The sequence below is a fragment of the Cyanistes caeruleus genome, chromosome 30 (genome assembly GCF_971803275.1).
Source record: "Cyanistes caeruleus chromosome 30, bCyaCae1.hap1.1, whole genome shotgun sequence".
Classification (NCBI taxonomy): Eukaryota; Metazoa; Chordata; class Aves; order Passeriformes; family Paridae; genus Cyanistes; species Cyanistes caeruleus.
The window spans coordinates 1,533,316-1,554,857 of NC_141730.1; the positions used below are offsets into that span (position 1 = coordinate 1,533,316).

General features: G+C 61.8%; 3 protein-coding genes and 1 long non-coding RNA gene across 6 annotated transcripts; 1 reads left to right on the forward strand and 3 right to left on the reverse strand.

Moving 5' to 3' along the window:
- Position 1: 1 nt before the first annotated feature.
- On the reverse strand, positions 2 to 6,356 carry ENTREP3 (endosomal transmembrane epsin interactor 3). 2 transcript variants are annotated; one of them, XM_086866282.1, is made up of 12 exons: positions 5,367 to 6,356; positions 4,736 to 4,792; positions 4,471 to 4,581; positions 4,165 to 4,290; positions 3,963 to 4,070; positions 3,623 to 3,783; positions 3,425 to 3,524; positions 3,263 to 3,353; positions 2,607 to 3,179; positions 2,311 to 2,376; positions 1,676 to 1,938; positions 2 to 1,099 (listed from the first exon to the last, which is right to left on the reverse strand). In XM_086866282.1, the coding sequence occupies exons 1-12, from the start codon at positions 5,583 to 5,585 to the stop codon at positions 929 to 931; spliced, it is 2,046 nt and encodes a 681-aa protein (XP_086722408.1). In that variant the 5' UTR covers positions 5,586 to 6,356; the 3' UTR covers positions 2 to 928. The 2 variants fall into 2 exon arrangements, with proteins under 2 accessions (XP_086722408.1, XP_086722407.1); XM_086866281.1 differs by having other exon boundaries at positions 2,311 to 2,379.
- An 87-nt stretch (positions 6,357 to 6,443) lies between these two features.
- SCAMP3 (secretory carrier membrane protein 3) lies at positions 6,444 to 9,518 on the reverse strand. Its single transcript, XM_086866347.1, has 8 exons — positions 9,262 to 9,518; positions 9,025 to 9,144; positions 8,817 to 8,937; positions 8,613 to 8,741; positions 8,306 to 8,465; positions 8,045 to 8,146; positions 7,846 to 7,963; positions 6,444 to 7,732 (listed from the first exon to the last, which is right to left on the reverse strand). The coding sequence occupies exons 1-8, from the start codon at positions 9,487 to 9,489 to the stop codon at positions 7,586 to 7,588; spliced, it is 1,125 nt and encodes a 374-aa protein (XP_086722473.1). The 5' UTR covers positions 9,490 to 9,518; the 3' UTR covers positions 6,444 to 7,585.
- On the forward strand, positions 9,467 to 12,728 carry LOC111939445 (uncharacterized). Its single transcript, XR_002869288.2, has 2 exons — positions 9,467 to 10,092; positions 10,962 to 12,728. It is a non-coding gene; the product is annotated as an uncharacterized LOC111939445 (long non-coding RNA).
- CLK2 (CDC like kinase 2) lies at positions 11,012 to 21,474 on the reverse strand. 2 transcript variants are annotated; one of them, XM_086866327.1, is made up of 13 exons: positions 21,077 to 21,474; positions 19,030 to 19,199; positions 17,320 to 17,554; positions 15,536 to 15,629; positions 15,123 to 15,189; positions 14,692 to 14,808; positions 14,307 to 14,473; positions 13,803 to 13,897; positions 13,381 to 13,510; positions 12,601 to 12,683; positions 12,299 to 12,378; positions 12,018 to 12,108; positions 11,012 to 11,662 (listed from the first exon to the last, which is right to left on the reverse strand). In XM_086866327.1, exons 2-13 carry the CDS (start codon positions 19,197 to 19,199, stop codon positions 11,480 to 11,482), a joined length of 1,512 nt encoding a protein of 503 aa, XP_086722453.1. In that variant the 5' UTR covers positions 21,077 to 21,474; the 3' UTR covers positions 11,012 to 11,479. The 2 variants fall into 2 exon arrangements, with proteins under 2 accessions (XP_086722453.1, XP_086722452.1); XM_086866326.1 differs by having other exon boundaries at positions 15,536 to 15,632.
- Between the last annotated feature and the right edge of the window lie 68 nt (positions 21,475 to 21,542).

Here is a 21,542-nt window from a genome sequence, read left to right on the forward strand (position 1 = left end):
GCGGCGGCGACCACCTTTATTCGGTCTCTAGCGAGGGGCAGTGGCCGCGGGACCGGCCCCGCAGCGCGGCCCGGGCGCAGCCGGGCGGGGAGGAACGGGCACGGCCAGCGCGGGGCACCGGCACCGACACCGGGACCGGGACCGGACGGGGCGGAGGGGCTGGAGAGGAGACAGGCATAGCCAGCTCGGGGGACAGGGCAAGGGACAGGCACGGCAGTTCCGGGCACGCTGGCACAGGACAGGGGACCGAGGATCAAGCCAGCATAGCCAGCCAAAAGAACAAGGCAGAAGGCAGGCACGGCCAGTGGAGGGGACAGGGCAGGGGACAGGCACGGCTGGCACAAGGGACCGGGGATCAAGCCAGCACAGCCAGCCAAAGGGACAGGGCAAAGGGCAGCATGGCCAGGGCAGGGGACACGCATGACTGCCCCGGGGCACAGGCACAGCCGGCACAGGGGACAGACACGGCCATGCCAGGGCACAGGCACAGCTGGCACAGGGGACAGACACGGCCATGCCAGGGCACAGGCACAGCTGGCACAGAGGACAGGGTATGGCCAGTGTGTGGGTCAGGCACAGCCAGAACATGGGACAGGGCAGGGGACAGGCGTGGCCATCCCAGGGAATAGGCACAGCTGGCACAAGGGATAGGGCAAGGGACAGGCGTGTCCAGAACAAGGGATAGGGCGAGGAACAGACATAACCATCCCAGACAGGCAGGGGACAGGCACTGCCATCCCCAGCAGACACCCCAGGGGTCCCTCACCCCAGCCCCGCATGGGGAAGGGGCCCAGCTGAGCCCCCGGGGCAACAGCGCAGGGCCCAGCCCCACCAGGGCAGCAGCAATGTCCGAGCAATGTCCAGGGCTGAGCCCAGAGCCCTCTCCACACCGGAGCACGGCAGGGTCCCTGCAGGTGAGGCTGTGTCCTCAGAGCGCGCTCTCCTTGCAGGTCCCGCTGAGGCTCCGGGGGCGGCTGCGCTCCAGCCGGCGCGTGGACAGGAGCCGGCGCAGGGACGAGGTGGAGCTCAGGTCCCCGCAGCTCTGCAGGTGGATTCCTTCGTGGGGCCGCTCTGCCCCCGGCCAGGCACTCCAGGGAACCTGCAACCCACGGGGATAGGCTGCAGCCACAGGGATGGCAGCCCTGCCCAGGGCATCCTCCCGCACTCAGCCCCCTGCGCTCAACCCTCCACGCTCCAGTGCAGCCACAGGTGGCACACAGGGCAGGAGGACAGAGGTGCCAGGGATGGCAGAGGCGTGCATCATGCGCCCACGCTGGCATTTGGGACAGGCTCGTTCCCGTCAAGGCCTCCCGGGCTGCGCAAGGACTCCGGCATCCCGTAAAGCTGAGTTGCCGGGATGTCCCAGCATCTACCTCCGGGTGCAGTGACTCAGGGGCAAAGCCAAAGCCGTTGCAACAGGCATGATTTTCCCACCCGTGGCTCCAGTGGGGATCAAGGAAAAGGAGCTGCCCCCCAGGAAGGGCTGGGCAAGGACAGTGTTTCAGGAAGAACGCTCTGCCTGCAGCCAGGGTGCCAACATAATGGGGGTGTGGCAGGGGAACGGAAACCATGGAAAGGCAAGGGTGGAGGTGCTGATGGGGACAGAAGGGAGAGTGTGGATAGAAGTTCTGTGGGGAGGAGGAGTTGCCCATCCCCTCTGGCTTCCAGAACCCACCTGTTTGTGCCCGTGGAAGCTGTGCCCGGACACCTCCATGCCAGCTGCCAGGCTGCGCTTGGGTCTCTGCAGGAACCTGGCCACCAGCCCCCGGGTGCCCCGATAGCCCTTGAGGTCCCCCAGGGAGCGGGTGGTTGTCTTTGACAGCTGCTGTGGCACCTTCTTGCAGGGTGGCAGCTTGTTCTTCCCCACCGAGCCGGCCCGGAGCAGCGGCGGGGAGTCACAGTGGGAACGGCGGAGCAGGCAGGCCTCAGAGCACAGCCCTGCAGAGTGAGTGGTGTCAGACCTGGGACACTGCTGTGACAGACCTGGGACACTGCTGTGACAGACACGGGACACTGCTCTGACAGACATGGGACACTGCTCTGATGGATCCATCCCCACCATCAGACCTAGGACACTGCTTCAGCACACGCAGGCCACTGCTCTGATGGACCTATCCCCACTGTCAGACCCGAGGATGCTGCTCCCAGCAGATCTATCCTCACAGGCCTGGGGTGCTGCTGTCTCCCATCCCCAGTCAGCAGGAGCAGTCCCACCGCTGGTCCCCAATGTCCCAGCCCAAGCAGGGTGGGCTCAGTCCCCAGAGGGCTACAGACCCTCCCCATGCCCCCAGTAGATCGCAGTGCCCTGACCTGTATCAGCGGAGGAGTCAGATACGGTGTCCTCCAGTGCTTTGGTATAAAGTACTTCTCTGAAATCTGCTGGGAGCAGAGAGAGCCCTCAGGTCTCAGCAGCTGTGCAGACCCCAGGCAGCCCAACCCTCTGGCCCCCCAGGCCAGCAGACCTCCCCTGCTCCCCCCATTCCTTCCCAGACTGGCTCTAATCCCATCTGACCACAGAAAAACATCCAAACCCTGCGGCACATCCCGGCTGCACCGCACAGACCCTGCCACGCGCCCACCCCGTCCCGCCGGTCACTGTCACCTACCGGCACGGCCGGCCATGGGGACACCGGGGTCACTGTGTGACCTCAGGAGCGGGCGCGGGGCCAGCCCCGGGGCCGGGGACGAGGGGCAGGAGGTCTCGCTGTTGCGCCGGGGGCGGCCGCGGCCGGTGTCCGTGGGGCGGCCGCTCCCACGCCCCTGCAGCGAGGAGCCCTTGTCCTTGAGCCGCACCTCGGGGAAGCAGGGCCCGGTGCAGCGGCCCGGCCCCGCCAGCCGGTTGCAGCTGTGCGTGACGGCTCCCCGCACCAAGATGCCGTCGTGGCCGGGCTCGGCGGTGGAGCAGGAATAGGATCGCTCGCCCCGCACTCGGGGCTGGGGAGGCTCCTCGAAGGGGCCCTGCAAGGCCAGCGTGGGGCTGCGCGTGTGGTGGCTGCACCGCACGCAGTCCACGCTCAGACAGTAATCGGCGCGGCTGCGCTGGATGGAGCGGAACAGGACGAAGTCCACGGAGCGCATGGAGCCCTGCAGCTCCAGCAGGCACGAATCCTCCGAGGGGCTGCTGTCCCCGGGGATGTCCATGATCTCGGACATGATCAGGGACCCGCTGTCCATGGATACTGCAAGGAGCAGATGGGCACCGCTGAAGAGCTGGACCTGCTATGGCCCCGCTCCCGTGCCCTGTGCCCGGAGGAGCGCTCACCTTCTCCGCTGAGCACGATGGAGGGGACGCGGTCGCAGTCGCAGGTGCAGGCGTGGGAGCCCTCTGTCAGCTGCGAGTCGAACAGGGTGGCCTGTGGGACAGCACGATCAGGGCTCAGCTGAGCAGGAACCCACCCTGCCCTGCCCTGCCCACGGCCCCCACCTGGCTGTCTCCCCGCAGCCCCATCACAGTCTCGTACGATGGGGGGAAGTCAGTTGGGTAGAGGGGCACGGGGCTGTCCATGGAGCCGTTGTAGGTGATGCTGCAGAGGCAAGAGCAGAAAAGCCACACTGGGTGGGACAAGCCCAAGCTGGGGGCACACGGGCCCCCTGCCCTACCAGCCTTGCTCACAGCTGGTACCTCTGTGCATCCGTCTCAGAGCTGCAGGTGTACTCAGGTGGGTAGTAGGGAGGCGGTGGCACCGGGGGAACAAATTCCTCGAAGTCCATCATGCTCTGCAGAAAGGTGTCAGGTGGGGATGTGCATTCCAATGTCACAGAGCTCGAGCGTTGTGGGACCAGCTGCAGGGAGAGGGGAGAGCTGAGACCTCCTGCCCGAAGATCCAGCAAGGGATGTGCATCCTGGGCTTTAACTGCACCCAGCTGGGGCCAGGTCCTGCCCTGGCACCCCAGGGACCAGCACAGCCTGGGAACGCTGCTCCACAGCCCTGTCTGCTCCTGGGGCCAGAGCTGGGACTCACCACGTGGACGATGTCAAGGGAGAAGATCTGGATGCAGCACACGACAGCAGAGAGTGTGCAGATGATGGTGGAGAAGATGGTCAAGCCACAGACACTGAAGAGGAGATCCTGGGGAGCAGTGGGGTGAGCTGCAGAGCCTGCAGAGCGTGGCCGGGTGTGCGGCCGCTTCCCAGGGAGCCCTCGCATCCCCCTGCTCCTCCACCTTGAGTGCCACACGGATGCTCCGGCAGTTGGGGTTGGGGAACATGGTCAGCATCTCGCTCTGCTGGCTGCAGGAGGCGGGTGGGGGCTCCGAGCGGGCCTGGCAGCAGACACACGTGTCCCTCTCCTGGGGACAAGAAACACCGTGAGGAAGCTCTGGATGCCGTGCTATCCCCTGAGAGCCACCAGCACATCCCCCCACCAGACGCCAGCTCTGCAGCTCCTCCCGTCCCCAGAGCCCCACAGCCAGGGACGAGCCGTGCTCGGAGGTCCGGGGGTCGCTGGGGCTGCCCCTGCCCAGCCTCACCCTCTCGCAGGCCTCCAGGGTCTTCACCAGCTGCGCGTTCTGGCACGACAGGATGGAGCCGGCGAGGCTCAGCATGACGCCCAGCACCGACAGCAGCGTGAAGAAGGCGATCTGCAGTGGGAGGAGAGGGGCTGCCGGCTGCACAGGGCCGCGGAGCAGGGAGCCGGCACACGCTGCTGCGCACCCGAGGGCACGAGCGGGGGCTGCTCGGCCTCCCCATCCTGGGCTCCCCCGCCTCTGGAAGGGTGTCCCCCCCAACACCTACCACCAGGGTGAGCGGCCGCTTCCAGGAGATGATGCCGACGAGTCCGGACAGTGCCAGCTGCAGATTCCCAAGCCCCGGGGTGAGCACAGGGAGAAGGCGCTGTTAGGCAACGGGGCCCCGAGCAGCCCCTGCCCACAGGCAGAGCCCCCCAATTCCCACAGGCCTGGAGCCAGCCCGGGAGCAGCGGGGCTGTAGGAGCAGCCCTGGCGCCACAAGACGAGAGAAACTGCTGATTCAGGGCCTGGGGACTGCGGGCTGCTCTGGCTGGACAGCAAACCCATGCCAGGATCCGTGCTGCAGGGTCACCATGGGGGACCCCAGGTGCTGCCCTCACCCCGATAGGCAGCAGACAGAGCAGAGCCCCCGTCACCACCCTGTCATCACTGTGGTGCCCCCACACCCCTCCCTGCCCTTGGCTGCATATCCCGGGCAGTTCCCTGCACCGCTCGGGGGTCCCCATCCCTCACAGTCACCCTGGGGGAGCCCTTGGGATTTTCCCACAATGCACCGCGGCAGCCACGGGCCGAGGGTGGGGGAGCAGCGGGGCTGCCCTCCCCAGGGACCGGCGGCAAGCTCGGCCCCCGAGGAGCAGTGCAGCCCCCTCCCCGCGCCGCCCCGGCCCCGCACTCACCGAGAAGCCGGCCCAGGACGGGCAGGACTGACGGATTTTAGTGGAGGGAGTGATGGTGGCCGCCACCAGGCTGAAGGTGACGATGAGGACGCCCAGGATGGCTTGCACGAGACCCAGGACCAGCAGGGCCTGCAGCCAGGTGCGCTGGAGGCGGAGATGGGTGAGGCTGCGGGAGCTGCGGCCGGTCAGCGAGCGGCTGGAGTCGGTGGGGGAGGGCATGGCCGCGGCGGGCGGCGGCTCGGGACCGGCCCCGGAGCCCCGGGGCAGCCGGCGGCACCGCGCCAGGACCGCGGGGAGCGGGAGCAGCCGCTCTGCGGGAACGGGCCGGGCTCCACCTTTCGGCCTGCCGGAGGATGCTGACGGTGGCTCTTCACTGCCCCGGGCGGGGGGGCTCGGGCAGCGCCCACGGCTACGCGGAGCCAGGGCCGCCAGAAGCTCCGCGGAGAACAGAACCGGCCTCGCCCGTCCCTGCGCACCCGGGCTGGGGCCGGCCTAGAGCCGCCGGCCGGAGACGGAGCGCGGCCCCGGTACCGCCGCCTCCTCCCTGGCCGTCGGTGGAGCGCCGGGCTCCCGGCGGGAGATCATCCCGCCCCGCGGGGTCCGAGAGCCGCCGCCCGGGACGCGGCCCCCGGGGCAGCGCCAGCAGGCGGGAGCCGCGGTCCGGACCGGAGCATCCTCCGCGGGCGGTGGGCGCAGAGCCGGGTCCCGCTGCCGGGCCGGTACCGCTAGGGGCGGGCGGCTACCGGCGGTCGGTCCGCCCCGCGCCCCACAGCCCCGGCGCCGCTCGGGGAAGCCGGGTCGGCGGAAGGCTGCGGGCGAGCATCGCCGCCGCCGCGTCCTCCGGGATGCCCGGGGCCGCGGCTGGAGGCGGGCGGCGAAGCGCCGGGAGCCGCGGGGAAGGTCCCACACGCCGGCGGCTGCTTGGCCGCGCCCGCCCCGGGGCCGCCCCTGTGCGGCACGACGGGAGCTGTAGTCCACCCACACCACCCCCGGGAGCTGCGACACCGCTACCGACACCGCTACCGGCCCCGCCGCTCCCCGCCCAGCCCTGGTCGGCGCACGGAGATGGCGAAAGAACAGAGTGAACCTTCATTTATTCCTTAAATAAACCGGGAGGCGGTCGGGGAACAGCACACGGGGAGCAGCGGAGGAGGCGGGGACCCCCAGAGGAGCCCACGCCGCAGCAGGACGGGGAGGGCACCGGCCCCCACAGCTGAAGGCACAAAGCCTCTCGCCAGCCCCGGAGCTGCAGGGACAAACCGGGAGTATCCGAGAGGAGATGGAGTGAAGCAGAATGCATGAAACCTGTCCTGGGGATCCCCAGGGACACCGGGACACAGCGCAGGTAAGGGGGACACGGGGCTGCACGCAGGGATTCGCCCCCCCCGAGGAGGGTGAAGGCCCTGGCTGAAGGGTCCTGGGGGGAGCAAGGGGTCACAGTCTTTGAAGCAGATGGGGAGGGGGACTGGAGGAGCTGTTCACCTCTCCCTGGAGGCAAGGGGGAGCCATGTGAACACCAGGGCTGCTCCTCAGCACCCAGCCTGGCTTTGGGGTCCACATGGTCTAAAGGCAGGATCCCCACAGGCAGCAGCTGCCCGAGCTCTGCCTGTCCCTGCCCTGCTCTCCTCATCCCTGGTCCTGGAAAGAGGGAGAGGATGGGGAAAGAGACAGGACAAAAGGACGACACACCCTGGGGAAAACATCAGACCCATCCTCATCCCACTGGAGCAAGCCCCAGGATGGGGAGGGGGATGATGTTCTTGGCAGAGCATGGGGGTCCCTGGGCACACAGGGGACCCTCCACACCCCAGGGCACACAAGTGTCATCACCAGGTGGGGAAACAGGAGAGCACAAGAAAGGCAAGTGACCGTTCCAGTCCCTGGAAGCAGCATTCCAGCCATCTGGAGGAGGCTCCTGCCCCCAACAGCTGGTGCTGGAAGGGAGGGTGATGGCAAGCTCAGGGCTCGGCCGCAGCACTTCCCACCCTGCTCCCCGCAGTCTGCTGAGGGGAGGGGACCAGCACAAACCAGAACAGCCTTTGTCCGTGAGGAAAGGGGGTTAAGAGCAGCAGACGATTCAGGCACCAGCACTTCCAAGCTGGGATGAGGCAGCCTCTGACAGCTGATGCAGACGCACAGGGATCCAGTGAAAGTGCAACTCGGATTTCCTCTTCCTCAGGAAGAGCCCGCGTGCGCCAGGGAGGCAGGGCCGGGCACGGCTACGGCGCGCGGAAGGCGTTGGTGGCTGCGCCCGCAGCGGCGTTGGCCGCGGCCGTGCGCACGGCCTGGTTGGAGAAGACCCCGGCCGCAAACTCCTCCTGAGCCTTCTGGAAGCTGGCGCCCGTCCGGCGGTACAGAGAGTGGATCTGGAGGGCAGGAGCGGGCTGGGGTCAGGGCTGGGGCTCCAGGGCCCTCATAAATGGAGGTTTACAGCCCAAACCTCCCCCAAAGGGAGCCAAAGGCTTTGATCCTAACCCACCTTTTTCAGCATAATGATCCCCAGCACGGCCACTCCCGTGAAGGACAAGGACACCAGGATCATCATCACAGCCACGGCTGTGTTAGTCCGCAGGGCTATCAGGCTCAGGATCCAGCCACTGAAAAACAAGAGGCTCTTGTCCCCAGGTTCCCTCTCCCCCACCCACCTCTTGCCTTTCCAGGGTCAGCACACGGCGCACCTGAATCCCCAGTTTGGAATGCCAATGGCCTGCAGCACGTACATCACGTTCTGGGCAAAGAAGACGAAGAAGAAGACAAAGAAGTTGAAGGAACTGTCGCTCCTGGGAGGAAGAGATGGGCGAGGTTAGGCCACAGAAGAAAGCTCTCAAACCTTCCTTAAAGCAGGAGACACGGGGGGAACAGGGAGCTCGGGGTGGAACCACCACATCCCGCAGAGCCCCCAGGAGCTGGAGCAGGGCACACACGGTGCAGGGACACACCTGAAAGCTTTGTACATGGGCCGATACCAGCAGACGAAGGAACAGGGTGTGTACAGCAGAGCCCAGAGGATGGAGAGGCCAAACCCAGAACCAGACGAGGGGTCCACGCAGAACCAGGCGAGCGAGGACAGGAAGTTCAGGAAGAGAGCAATGGTGCTGGCTGAGGGAGAGGACAGCGCTCAGGAGCCAGAGCCAGGCTCCCCCAACCCCCACAACCACCTGTTCATCCCAATTTCCCCAGAGCAGCAGCACATTCATCCTTCCACCTCCTCCCAGAGTCTGCCCCGAGTCTCCCGTGGAGACTCACCCATCCAGAGGTAGTACATGGTCGTGACTGTCTTCTGGAAGTCAGCAGGGATCTCCACGGGGATGTCCTGGTAGAAGCAGGGCTTCACCGGGCAGAAGGACGGCAGCGGGGGCCAGTTGTTGAGCCTCGCTGTGGACAGAACCGGGTGAGGAGGAGCGAGGATGGGTCCCTCCCCAGTCCCTCCCCAGCCCCGCAGCCACTCACTCTGGGAACCGCCGAGGGCCGCGTTCTGCAGCTCCCGCTCCCGCCGGTCCAGCTCCTCCGCTTTCCGGTTGAGCTCCTCCTGCCGCTTCAGCAGCTCCGCCGTGGCGGCGGCGGCCGAGGCCTGCGGAGGGGGGGACACAAACCCTGGGCTCCCGCCGGCGCCCGCGTCCCCCCGGCCCGCCCGGCCTGGCGGTGCCTCCCCCCGTACCTGCGAGCCGTAGGAGCCGTAGTTGCGGGGCTCGGTGGGACTCGCCTTCCTCGGGGGCTGCGCGGCCGCCGGTACCGGGGGCGGCGGCGCTACCGAAGGGGTCTGGAACGGCGGCGGTGGCTGCAGGGGAAGAGGAGAGAGGTGAGACTGCGCCGGCAGCGGAGAGGGCTCCGGTGCCCGGGAAGAAGCTCCGGTGCACGGGCAGGCCCCGGTCTCCGGGCAGGCCCCGGCGCTCACCGCGTCGCTCTCGAAGGGGTTGTAGCCATCCAGCACAGCGCCGGACCGGGCCTGCAGCGCCGTGGGGTCCTGGAAGGGGTTGTCCGGGAGCACCGCGGGGCCGCCGCGTTGGGCCATGGCCGGACCGGGACCGGGAGCGCGCTGGACCCGCGGGATCCGCGCCGCCGCCGCCGCCGCCAGGCCCCGCCCCTCCCCGCCGCTGATTGGTCCTGCTGCGCCTGACGTCATCGGGGAGACCCCGCTGCAGGGGGCCGCTGCGCACGCGCCGGGGCCGCGCCGGGTGGGGCGCGCACGTGACGCGGCCACGTGTCCCGGGGGTCACGTGCGGCGCATCCATTTCCCCCCCCCCAATTCCCGATCGGGTTCCCCCCACAGCGGCGGCCGGGACGGGGCTCCACCATCCCCGGTTCAGCGGTTCCACCGCCCCCCGGTTCAGCGGCTCCACCGCCCCCCGGTTCAGCGGCTCCTCCTGCGTGGCCCCCCGAGAGGCTCCCTGCTCTTACCGGGCGGCCCGGTGCCGTTCGCCCGCCCCCAGGCGTTATCCCGGGGCCCACTCCAGCAGCTGTCACCGAGCCGGCCCGACAGCCAGCGAGGGACTCGCGGCACGACGAGCACTTGGGGAATTTCTCTTGTGTCTCCTGGACCAGTTATTTATAGGAATCTCCAAATCCATCCAGTCCAGCTGCCCCTGGGCTGCACAGTGACCCTGTCCCGACCAGGGATTCCTCAGCACCCCGGGAGCAGGACATGCACCCTGTCCCCTCCCAGCTCCCAGTGCTCGGCAGACTGAAAATACTCTGAACAGAATGGGAGTGACACATGAACCCACAGGTGAGCTCCCACCTCAACCCAAACTTGGAGCTGTTCCTGGCAGAGGTACAAGCTGTGGATTCGGGTTTTGGACACCGGCATGAATTTGGTATTTTCCTGAAGTGTAAGGCAGACCACAGTCAATTTAATTCTCCTCCAGCCTCAGTGCAGGGCTGGGCACACGGGCCCTGGGCAGGATTTGCCCCTGCAGCCTCAGGAGGCAAGTGAGGGGCTCCCAGCACAAGCTCAGTGAGTTGGGATCACAAACCCATGGAGAGCCCTCAGTGTCAGCCTGCCCGAGACTCCCCACACCCACTCCAGGTGAAACCAGACATTTCCTTCCCCCTCTGCATGGTGACAGCCTGCCAGGGCCAGGACACCCTGGCAGAGCCTGACGGTGCCACAGCAGAGCGTTACACAGAGCACATCTGTCACCCACACCCTAGTGACACTCTCCCCCTGCCATCAGCTGTGACACAGTCCCAACAATGCCCAGGGACCAGCCCAAAGCAAGGCCCAGCCTCCCTGCAAAGCTGGGAAGAGCCAAGAAGACACAAGACAGCCCTGGGGTATAGGACAGCTGGATGTGGGCTCCTGACAGCCCAACAGCCATCACCAGCAGCCAGTGCTCCCCCTAAGGCTGAGAGGTTTCTCCAGGGAAGAGAAGGGCTCCGCTGTCCTTTCCCTGCCTCCCACACCAACATTGGACCCAGGGCACAAAGAAAGGGCCAGTCCATGGTTTTCTGCCCCCCACACCAGCATCTACTCAGGTCCTGCTGCAGCCCTGACAGGCAAAAGCAGCTCCTACTCAGTGTAGGCTTGGGAAGAATGGTGCAGGTGGATAGAGCTGGACCACAAAGTTCCTTTCATCCCTCTCCTTCCCCCCACAGGGCACAGTGGAACAACCCAGCTGCTGTCAGGCCAAACCCAGATGAGGTGCTTTATTCACTTCATCTTTATTTTTCACAAAGACTGTACAAAATTCTTATAAAACTCTGGTGTGGGGATGGGCTATGACATTGATCCAAAAAATAATTCCCATGCAGTCCCACCAGTTCCATAACTTACAAGGAAACAGATAAGCTACAGAGAGCTGCGAGTCCTGGAGTATTTACACCGAGGAGGGCAGGAACGGGAGACAAAGCAACACGAGAGGTATTTACAGCACGGACACACAGGCCCCCTCACCTCACGAGAACGGCAGCAGCGACAGCAGGTCAGGCCCGTGGTGCTCCGAAGCCGACAGAGAATCTGGGCTATTTACAGTATCTCACATATTAACAGCTTTACAAATGTGTCCAGGAAGTTCATCTCATGTATAAAAAAAAAAAAGCACCAAGTGTCTGAATAGAAATCACACAGGCCTCCACGGGGGCTAGAATCCGAGGGCTGGCTGGCACCTGTGGCGTCACCGGCTGATGTCCCGGCTCGAGTCCCACATTTTTGTGCTGGGCTCCATGCCCAGCATGTCAAAGAAGGGGTGCTTGAGGGCCTCGGCCAGGGTGACACGCTTGGACGGCTCGTACTCCAGCATGCTCTCGATGAGGTCGAACAGGCGGTGATGGTCCTCGGCCTCCGAGGTCAGGTATCGCTGCCAGGTGGAGGGGGAAGGTGAGGTTCAAGGAGGCTACACCCTGTCCTGGGATGTTCCCTGGGCTCACAGGCTAAGCTGGGGAAAGGCTGGTTTGTTCAGACCATCACTCAGCCTGGAGCTGAACTCTGTGCTCCTCTACCCAGAACTGACAGATTTTCATGCACCCTCCCTTCCCCAAGCACTTCCTGAACTTTCCACGCCCTCCTTGTCCTCCACTTCAGATTAAACTCAGGTTGCTGCAGCTTCCAATTCCTGGGACAGCCAAGGCTCCCCTCAACCACACTGGTCTGAGCCTTCTGCTGGCCCAAGCTTGCCCAGAGGGAGAATCTGAGGAGGGGCCGAGCTGCCTTACCCGCAGTGGTTTGCAGTTCTCCCGGACATAGCGTCCAGCTGAGGTGTTCTCATCCCAGTCCAGGCGGCCGTGGTAGAAATATTTCTGTTTCCTGTCAGAGAAACAGGTGGGAACAGGTTACACCTGAGCACAACACACCCTCCAGCAGCAGCAGCAAGGTGCCAGCCCCAGTGGGACACAGCTGGCTGGCTTAGCAGGAAAAGTGGGATCCCTCAGGGAGAACCACTGCCCCTGGAGCAGGAGGGTTGGCAAACCTGCAGTGCCCAGCTGGCCTCGCTCACCTTGTCTTCCGGACCATCCGAGAAGGAATTGGCCCCAAGATCCTCTCCATCATGGCCAGGTGCTCCCGGTTGTCATGTGTCTGGGAGGGAGAAATGTAAAGGGAAGGCATGGAATAGATTCCAGTGGTTCTGCCTCCAGCCCTGAGTATTCCCCCACCCAGAACCCCTTCCTAGCCAACACTTCGGGTATCTCTACAAGACTGCAGTGATGGAGGGACCCCATCAGTTCCAGGCCTCTGGGCTGTGCTGGGAATCCAGCATCATCTCCCAGTTGGGAAGTACCCACACAACACAGTTCTCACCTGGAAAAGGGTGAAACCCACATAATACTCAAAGATGATGCAGCCAATACTCCACACATCACAGGGTTGGCTCCAGCCAAGCTCTGAAAAACAATGTTGTTTAAATAAATGATCCAGTTACAAACCAAGAATTCAAATGCCTCTTCCTTTTAAAAATAAATAACTTAAAAAACATGTCCTATTCCAGCCAGGCTCCTGGTGCTCTGCAGGCAATATACTGCCCAGCTGGCAGCAATGCCAAACCACCAGCTGACAACCATGGAATCATCAAGGTTGGAAAAGACCTTCAAGATCACTAACTCCAATCTGTGACCAATCCCCACCTTGACACCCAGTCCAGGACACCGAGTGCCACATCGAGCCATTCCTTGGACATTCCCAGGAATGGGGACTCCAAACCTCCCTGGGCAGCCCCTTCTAATGCCTGACCACACTTTCCAGGAAGAAATTCCTCCTGATGTCCAACCCTGGAAGAACTTGAGGCCATTTCTTCTTGTCCTGTCCCTTGCTCCCTGGGAGCAGAGCCCAACTCCCCATTAGAAAGTTGTGGAGAATGAGAGGGGTTCCCTCTGAACCTCCTTTTCTCCAGGTGGAACAAACCCAGAATAATGACAGGTGTGTAACCATGGCCTTCCCAGTAAACAGCACTGCAGAGCTGTTCAATAAAGCACTTCCCATCTCCCAGGGCAAACCCAGAAAGCTCCTGAATGATGTGGAAGCCCAAAACTCAAACCAAAATAAAAGTGGGCAGCACCCAGTGCCCTCTTGGGGCACACCTACCCAGGATGACTTCAGGGGCCCGGTAGTGCCTGGTGGAGACAATGGTGCTGTGATGCTCGTGGTCAAACGTGGCGCTGCCAAAGTCCACCACTCTGATGGCCGTGCTCTTCACACTCCGCTCATCCCGCTTCTGCAGGGGGCAGAATGGGATCATCACCTGGGAGCTCCAGCCCCTTCCTTACATAGCTGAGGACACCACGGGAGGGGAAAGTTTTGGCAGCCCTACAGCTCAGCCCCAAACAAGCTCCCACCAGCAGCCAGATACACCTGGGGTCACCATAGCTCACTCAGCACTGGCAGATCATGCAAAGTCCTGAAGGACTGTAGGGAGTCCACATCCCCTGGGGCTGTGTGTCTGACCCCTCTGCAAAGGTCAGGGACATCAAGAATCCAAGAGGAGACCCAAGTCGAGGCAGTGTTACCTTTTCCAGGTTGTAGGAGAGCTCGTAATCAGAGTTCACGAAGAGGATGTTCTCTGGTTTGAGGTCAGTGTGGGTGAGTTTATTGTCGTGCAGAACTGAGGGAGCAAAGAGAATCAGGGGTGAGGGCAGAGAAGCAGAGCAAGGCTGCACCCACCAAAAAGCCACCACTGGTTCAGTTTGCTCATACTGGCACCAGCTTAACCCACATTTCAACCTGGATGTGAACAGCCAGGCAAAGCCCAGGCCATGATGCTCCAGTAGAAGCACAAAGATTTATTGTATTGATCACCAGAAGGTTCAGGGGGGTGGATGCTGGAGTGCTCTGAGCTACTGCCAGCCCACAAGCATCAGAAAATGAAGAGGATTTATTCCCAGAGGGGCAGAAAGGCTCAGACTCAGAACCACAGCAAATACTTGTTGCTCTGGACCACCAGTTGCAGAAGTGGAACTGACTGAGCTCCCCAGATCAGGGCAGAGCAGGGGAGAGCAGCAGGGAACACTTACACTTCACAGCCTGGCACACCTGGAAGGCCATGTGCCGTACTTGGTGGATGGGGTAAGGCAGGTAGTTGTTATCCTTCAGGAAATCGAAGGTGCTGAGCCCCAGCAGCTCGAAGGAGATGCACATGTGGCCGTGGTAGTCAAACCAGTCAAACATCCTGACACAGAGACTGACAGAAACATTCCATTTGGAACAGCTCTGCAGGCACCGCTCAGCTTGGTCACACCTGCATCAGGCTCCTCCTTTCCCAGCTCAGTCTGTATCCCACAGCAAGCCAAGATGCTTCCAAAACTATCTAGGATCACATTCAACCACACAACACCAAGCACTTGTCCCAGCCCAGCCCTGAAACTGGCCCTTCCTGCTGAACACCAAGAGCACACTCACTTTGTGTTCTCGGGATCCTTCTCGTTGATCTTCTCCAGCACGTTGATTTCCAGTCGAGCAGCCTCTTTGTATTTCTCCACGTTTTTAATGATTTTCAGAGCAACACGTGCACCACCCCTGTGGGAGAACAACAAGCACAAGGTGAGCCCTGAGTGGATAAGAGGGGCTGTGCCCTGTGAAAGGGACCTTCTGACCAACCTCCCCAGCCTTGCTCAAGCAGGTTATTATTAAGGGTTGTCCACCAAAGCTGTGTCCTTTCCCTCCCTACAAAACATCCCTGCAGCTTCCCCCAGCACATGGGCAACACAGAGGGTGAGAGCCTGGAGCAGCAGAAGATACTGAAAACCAAGAGACTGATTTTCACCCCCAGGCTCCCACGTTATGCCCAAAAGGCTCCGTTGCCAGCTGTGGTCTCTCCTTTTCCCACATACCTCCGGTGATCCATGCACTGCACCACTCTGCCAAACGTGCCTTCCCCCAAGGTGCTGATAATCTCATCTGGGAGGGAGAGAAGGAGAGGGAAGGAGCTGAGAGAGGGAGCAGGACCTGGCTGCAGCAATACACAGGGCAGAGGAGAATGCATTGCAACACCTAACCTGCACACAGCTGGAGAGACCGGAGCAGCGGAAGGCTGACACCGGCTGCACAAGGCAGCTGCCCTAATTCCCTGGCACTTCAGTAACAATACACAATATAAACGTAGCTTTAACAAAAGGGGAAGGAAAAGGAGAGGGTTTCTCTTTAATAAACAATGAAAATAAAATGAAACAGAAAGATAAGACAGATCTGCGACTGCGATGGGAGCTTAACTAGAGAGCTAAATTATGTTACGATTTGGCTGTACATCTTTCTTGTAGCCAGTCGCCGACGCGATAGATCAGATGCCCCTCGTCGTCGTCCTCCACACTCTTGGCCCTTCTGCTGCTCTGTCGACTCCGCTGCTGGCCCAGGCAGACAGGGAATTCATCATTCACCAATCAGATTTTCAAACCAGCGCAGCAGCCAGCGTCACGCATTGGTTGGTTTGGAAATTCACATGGTTGTTTGAGGAGGGGTTGCAGGAGGAGATTCCCAGCCAATTCATACGGCACAGAGGAATATATAACGATAGGGATATTGCAAGGGAACATGTCAAGATACAACACACTAGCTCAGAAAAGAAAAAAACAGTTTGCTTTTCGTTGTAGCAAAAAAAAAAAAAAATTAAAAAAAAAAGGAAAAGAAAAAAATAAGAAAAAAATAAGAAAAAAAAGAACCTACAAACAGCCCCAACCCGAACCAGTGTGACAGCAGAGCTGTCAGAGTGAAGGAGCTGAGGGCATGGAAGGGGCCGGCTGCTCTCGCTCCCATGGGGGCTCAGAGAGGAACAGCACCGGCCTTCGGGTCCTGGGGACTGCCTGAGCACGCCGAGGGCCAGAGGCCACGGGGAGGGGCTCCCGGCAGCCCCACGGCTGCCACAGAGCAGGGGCAGCAGGAGGCAGGTGCCAGGAGGTCCTGCACAAGCCCAGGCTGCCCCCACAGGCACCCCCATCCCACTCCAATAACCGCCCACACAGCTTCCCCCAGCCCCGACACTCAGGGAAAGATGAATTCTGAGAATTCAGAAAAGCAGCTCTAGGTACAATGATCCATCCAAAACCGAAAGTTTGCAGTGACTGCCTGGGGAAAGACGGACACTTCCTCCTAGACCCTCCCCCAAAGAAGCTGATCCTGGAAGGACTAACTTCCAGAAGAGAAGCAGAACCCAACAGGGAACAGGGACAGCCTGGGATGAGGCAGATAAGAGGTTTATGCCAGAGAAGAGAAATTCCTGCCTCCGGTTCCTCAGCTAAGTGTCCCCATACCTGGGAGCAACCGGCCAGCAGACTTGGGACCCAAATCCAACCCCCAGTTCCCTCCCTGGACACAGAGCCAGAACAGACCAGACAACATGAGAGCTCCACACACAGAGCAGAGAACGTGTCTGGGGTCTAACAGAAGTGGAAGGTGAACAGCAGAACAGACAAGAAGAGAAAGCCAGGGATGCTGCCAGGAAGAGCCTGGGATGGTTCTGCCTCCACCTGAGCTGAGTGGTCCAAAAGCTCTGCTCCTCTGCAAAGCCCTTCGCATGACACCCAACATCAGCTGGGCCCACCCAGGAGGATCCTGCTCTGGAGCAGCTTCTAACCCTCAGAGCCAGGGGCTTCCTGCCACAGCCCAAAACAGGCACCCACAGGGGCAAGTCACCTGTCACAGGCTCTCTGGGACTGGGACCAGCTGAGCGCTGGCTGTTTGAGCTTCACACAAATCCTGCCTGGCTGGGGCTCCTACACAGCGCTCCACGAGCATCACCGAACGGGAGGAGATGCAGCACCACCCTGGGAACCCGCCAGCTTTGCGGGGCACTCCTGTCCTCCCACCTGAGCAGGCAACACTGAGAGAGGCTCTGAGCCACCCGTGCCCAGCTGGCACAGGGCAGCACCAGCCACGGCGCACAGGGGTGCGCGCAGGAACGCTCTGCACCAAAAGTTCTCTAACACACAGTTCAAGCCGAGTCCGAGACTGTTAGAAAGTGAGTTTTCTACTTACCCAGCTCAGCACCTGGGAGAGAAAGGTTACAGGGCAGGTGTGGCACAGCAGGATACTCACCGATGAGGAGCGGCTAAAGGACCGGCTGCGGCGCCGCCTCCGCCTGTGCTTACGCCGGCTGCTTTTGCAGCTCCGGTAGCTGCCCTCGCGGTCCCGGGAGCGCCGGTACTCGTAGGAATGTCGGTAATCGGGCTCGTAGTAGGCATCGCCCCGCTCACGGCTGTAGTCGTTGCGCCGGTAGCTGTCACAGTAACGCCGGTCGTAGGCCCTCCGGTCTGCAGAGTGGTCGTCGTAGCTGGGCAGGGGGATGTGGAGGGGAACGTTGGAATGGACTTGAGGATCAAGATCACCTCTCACTAGAGCAGATCTCCTTGTCCAGCCTGGACTTGAACACTGATAGGTTTGGGGCATCCACATCCAACCTGTGTGCCTGTATCTCACCACCATCACAGGGGAGATTTTCTTCCTAATGTCTAGCCTAAATTCTCTCTCTTGCAATTTGTACCCATTACTCCTTGTCCAATCACTACAGTTCCTCATGGAGGATCCCTCTCCACCTTTCTTATAGGCCCCTCTAAATACTGGAAGGTGCTGTGACAACCTTCTCTTCTTCAGGCTGGAAAACTCTCCCAGCCCAAATTCTCTCAGCCTGTCTCCATAGGGAAAGTGTTCCATCCCTCTTAACAACTTCCCAGCCTCCTCTGGACCTGTTCCAACAGTTCCATGTCCTTATTACATGGGGAACACCAAAATTTTGCAGTGCTCCATGTGTCTTACAAAAGCACAGTAGAGGGGATACACTCAATGCTGGCAGCTCCAGGGGCAGTGGCAGCTGAGGGGTAGAAGCCCAAGGCAAGAAGCCATGAATTCCCAACCCTTTGCATAACAAGGGGGACAGGGGCTTGTGTCCCAGCCAGGTGAGGGACACTGAGGGACACTCGGAGCTGAGGACTCCACATCTTCCTGAACTGACACTGTGAAGGGATCAGTGGGTCCTTTGCTCAGGACCCTTCCTTGAAGGCACCAGCTAGAGCTGTTACTTTGTTATTGCACCAAGATTAAACTATTTTTAAGGACTGAGACATCTGACACTGCTGTGAGAAATGGGGGTTGAGCCAGTAAGGAAACTGGTCTGACCGGGAGTGTGGAGTGGGTAGGGAGTCAAACAGACGTGGGTCACTGAAGCCACTGCAAAGGGGTCTCAGTCCCAGCTCAGGTGGTGGAGTGGCACTGCCAGAGGGGCTCCTGGGTGGTCAGACAGGGAAGTTTCCCCAAGAGAGGAGTGATGGTGTTTGGTGACAAGCACTGTCCAGGCTGTAACAGCTCAGAGCAGGTCCAGGTCACATGGAACCTGGGTGAGGATGGATGACTAGGCCATGATTAAGGGACTGGAGCATCTCTCTTAATGAGCAGAGACTGTGAGAGATGGGCCTCGTTAGTCTGGAGAAGACTGAGAGGAGTTTTAAATCTCATTACTGCACATTAGTATCTCCAAGGCAGGGTCAGGATGGTGCCAGACTCTTTTTCAGTGGTGCCCAGCAACAGGATGGGGAGCAATGGCCACAAACTAAAACACACCACATTCTACCTCAACACAAGGAAGAAGTTCTTCCCATGGAGGGTGGCAGAGCACTGGAACAACTTCCCAGGGTGAGCATGGAGTCAACCTCTCTGGAGACATCCCAAACCCACCTGGCTGACCCCAGAGGTCCCTCCCAACCCAACACCTCAGTGATTCTGTGCAACAGGGCAGGTGTGAGCCCCGCTCACCTCCGGGATCGGACGTGGTAGCTGTCCTCCCGCCGGTGCCGCCGGTCCCGCTCGCTGCTGCTGGACCGGGACCGCGTCCGCCGCCGCTTGTGCTTGCGGCTCCGGTAGCGCTCGTGGTAACTGCCGCGGCTGCTGCGCTCCGACGAGCGGTACCTTCGGGAGTGCGGCATCTGTGGGGACAGCAGGGACCCCGTGAGCCACCCCTGGGGACAGCAGGGACCCTGTGAGACACCCCTGGGGACAGCAGGAGCTGCACTAACAGCTGCATGGCACAGGAACTGGGCAGAGCAGGGAGGTCACCAGCAGCATGTGTGAGTGTGCCAGGGAATCTGAGTGAGAGGGGAGGAACCTCTGAGAGATCCCAGAGCCCCACAGGACAGGATGAGACCACCCACTTGCCTCCTGGTTGTTTCCCAGGTTCCTATCCCTTCTTAACATCCATCTCTGCTGCCCACAGCTCCAGGAACAGCTTTTGCACCTTCCCTCTTTAAGCTGCCCAGGAAGGAGGGAAGCAGCACCAAGGAGAACAGAGGGAAGGTGAAATGAAACCCTGGATATCACCAGAGTCCCTGTGCACCAGTAATGGATGCCCAGAGAGCAGCTCAAGAGATGCCTCAGGTTTAATGCCAAGTGATGTCTACACTTGGACACAAGGGTGGGAAAGGGTCTGGGGGAGCCACATGAGGAGCAGCTGGGGATATCTGGTCTGTTCAGATAGGACTGAGGGAAGATCTCAGGGGCCTGCAGCTTCCTCAGGAGGGTCAGCTCTGATCTCTGCTCTGTGTGACCAGTGACAGCATCCAAGGGAATGGCTGGAGCTGTGTCAGGGAGGTTTAGGTTGCTCATGAGGAAAAGGCTCTTCCCCCAGAGGGTACTGGGCACTGCCCAGGTTCCCCAGGGAACAGTCCTGGCCCCAAGGCTGCCAGAGCTCCAGGAACATTTGGACAATGCTCCCAGGGATGCACAGGGTGCGGCTGTTGGGATGTCCTGGCAAGGCCAGAAGCAGGACTTGCTGATGCCTGTGGATCCCTTCCAACTCAGGAGATTTGTGACACATGTCCCTCTGTCTATGGGAAACCACCCAGGAGCAAACCTTCCCTTCCCAATGGACATTACCAGAGTTCTGCAGACCCCCAGCTCTGCCCCTCTGGGGGAACATGAGAGGCTGGAGCCAAGGAGACCCCGAGGTGAGACAGCACAGTGGGTGCAGCCCCTCAGACCCTGCCAGGCTGTGCTCCACAGCTCTCAAACATTTCCCACACGGATTTAGGTTCCAAGCACAAATCAGAGAATCATGGAACGTTAAGTGCTGGGAGAGACCTTAAAGCTCACTCAGTTCTACCCCCTGCCATGTGCAGAAACACCTTCCACTAGCCCAGGCTGCTCCAAGACCCGTCCAACGTGGCTTTAAACACCCCAGGGAAAGGGCAGCCGCAGCTTTTTTAGGCAAACTGTGCCAGGCCGGAATAGAAGCCCAAACTCCTTTTTCCCAAAGAGCTCCCGCGGCAATTTCCCCCATCCAAAATGCCCCCGGCTGCGTCCCCGTCCCCGCCCTGCGCTGACATCACCGGCAGGGCTCGGACAGGCCGAACCGGCCCCGGCCCCGGGGTGATCACGGGCTCGGTACCCCCTGCACGGCGGGGCTTTGCCCTGGGCTCCCCCCGGGCCTCGCCGTTCCAGCCGCTGATTGAAGGGAGCGCGAAGGCGGCGCTGGCGGCCCGCCAAGCCCCGTCTCCGCGGAACGAGCACTGGGGCGTTTCTCAGCGGGGCTGGAACCGGTTTGGGGATGGTGATGGCGGCCGCGCCGGGCGGGGCCTCCGCCGTGCTGGGCCGGAAGCACCGGGACACCGGGAGAGATGGGCCAAAGGCGGGGCGGACTCGGCGGGAAGGCCCCGACCCTGTCCCCCGGGGCCATCCGGCCCCGCCGGAACACCGAGGCCACCGATTCCCATCGCGGCCCTGCCGGGACCCACAGGCCGAGCCCGCCCCGCGGCGCCCTCACCGGCCGCGACCTACCCACCCCACCCCGCCCCGCGCCGCGCCGCACCGTCCTCGCAGCCAGCCCGGTGCGCTTGTCCCACAGGAAATCCGTGATGGCGGCCGTGGGCCCCCGGGCCCCGCTCCAGCTCCCGCCGCCGCCGCCGATCCGGGTCCTGCCAGCCCGCGGGGCCGCGCACGCACGTACGCGCGCACGTACGCACGCACGTAGGCCCGCGGAGCTGCGTCACACTGGGTGGGGCCGATGGGCGGTGTTAGAATCGAGGGGCGGGACCGAGAGCGGCTCGTCCCGCCCGGCTCCCTCCTTAAGCCCCGCCCCTTTCTCGGCTCCAGAGGCGCGGGCCGGGCGAGGCCGAAAGGCGGGGCGCGAGTCGCGATAGCCCCGCCCACCCCGTCCCCGGAGCCACACCCCGCCCTCCTGACGGCAGCGGGACGGGGTCGAGGGGCGGGGTCGTGTAATGGGCGGGGTCTATCATGATATCCCCGCCCATCGCCTCCGGGAGCCCCGCCCCTTT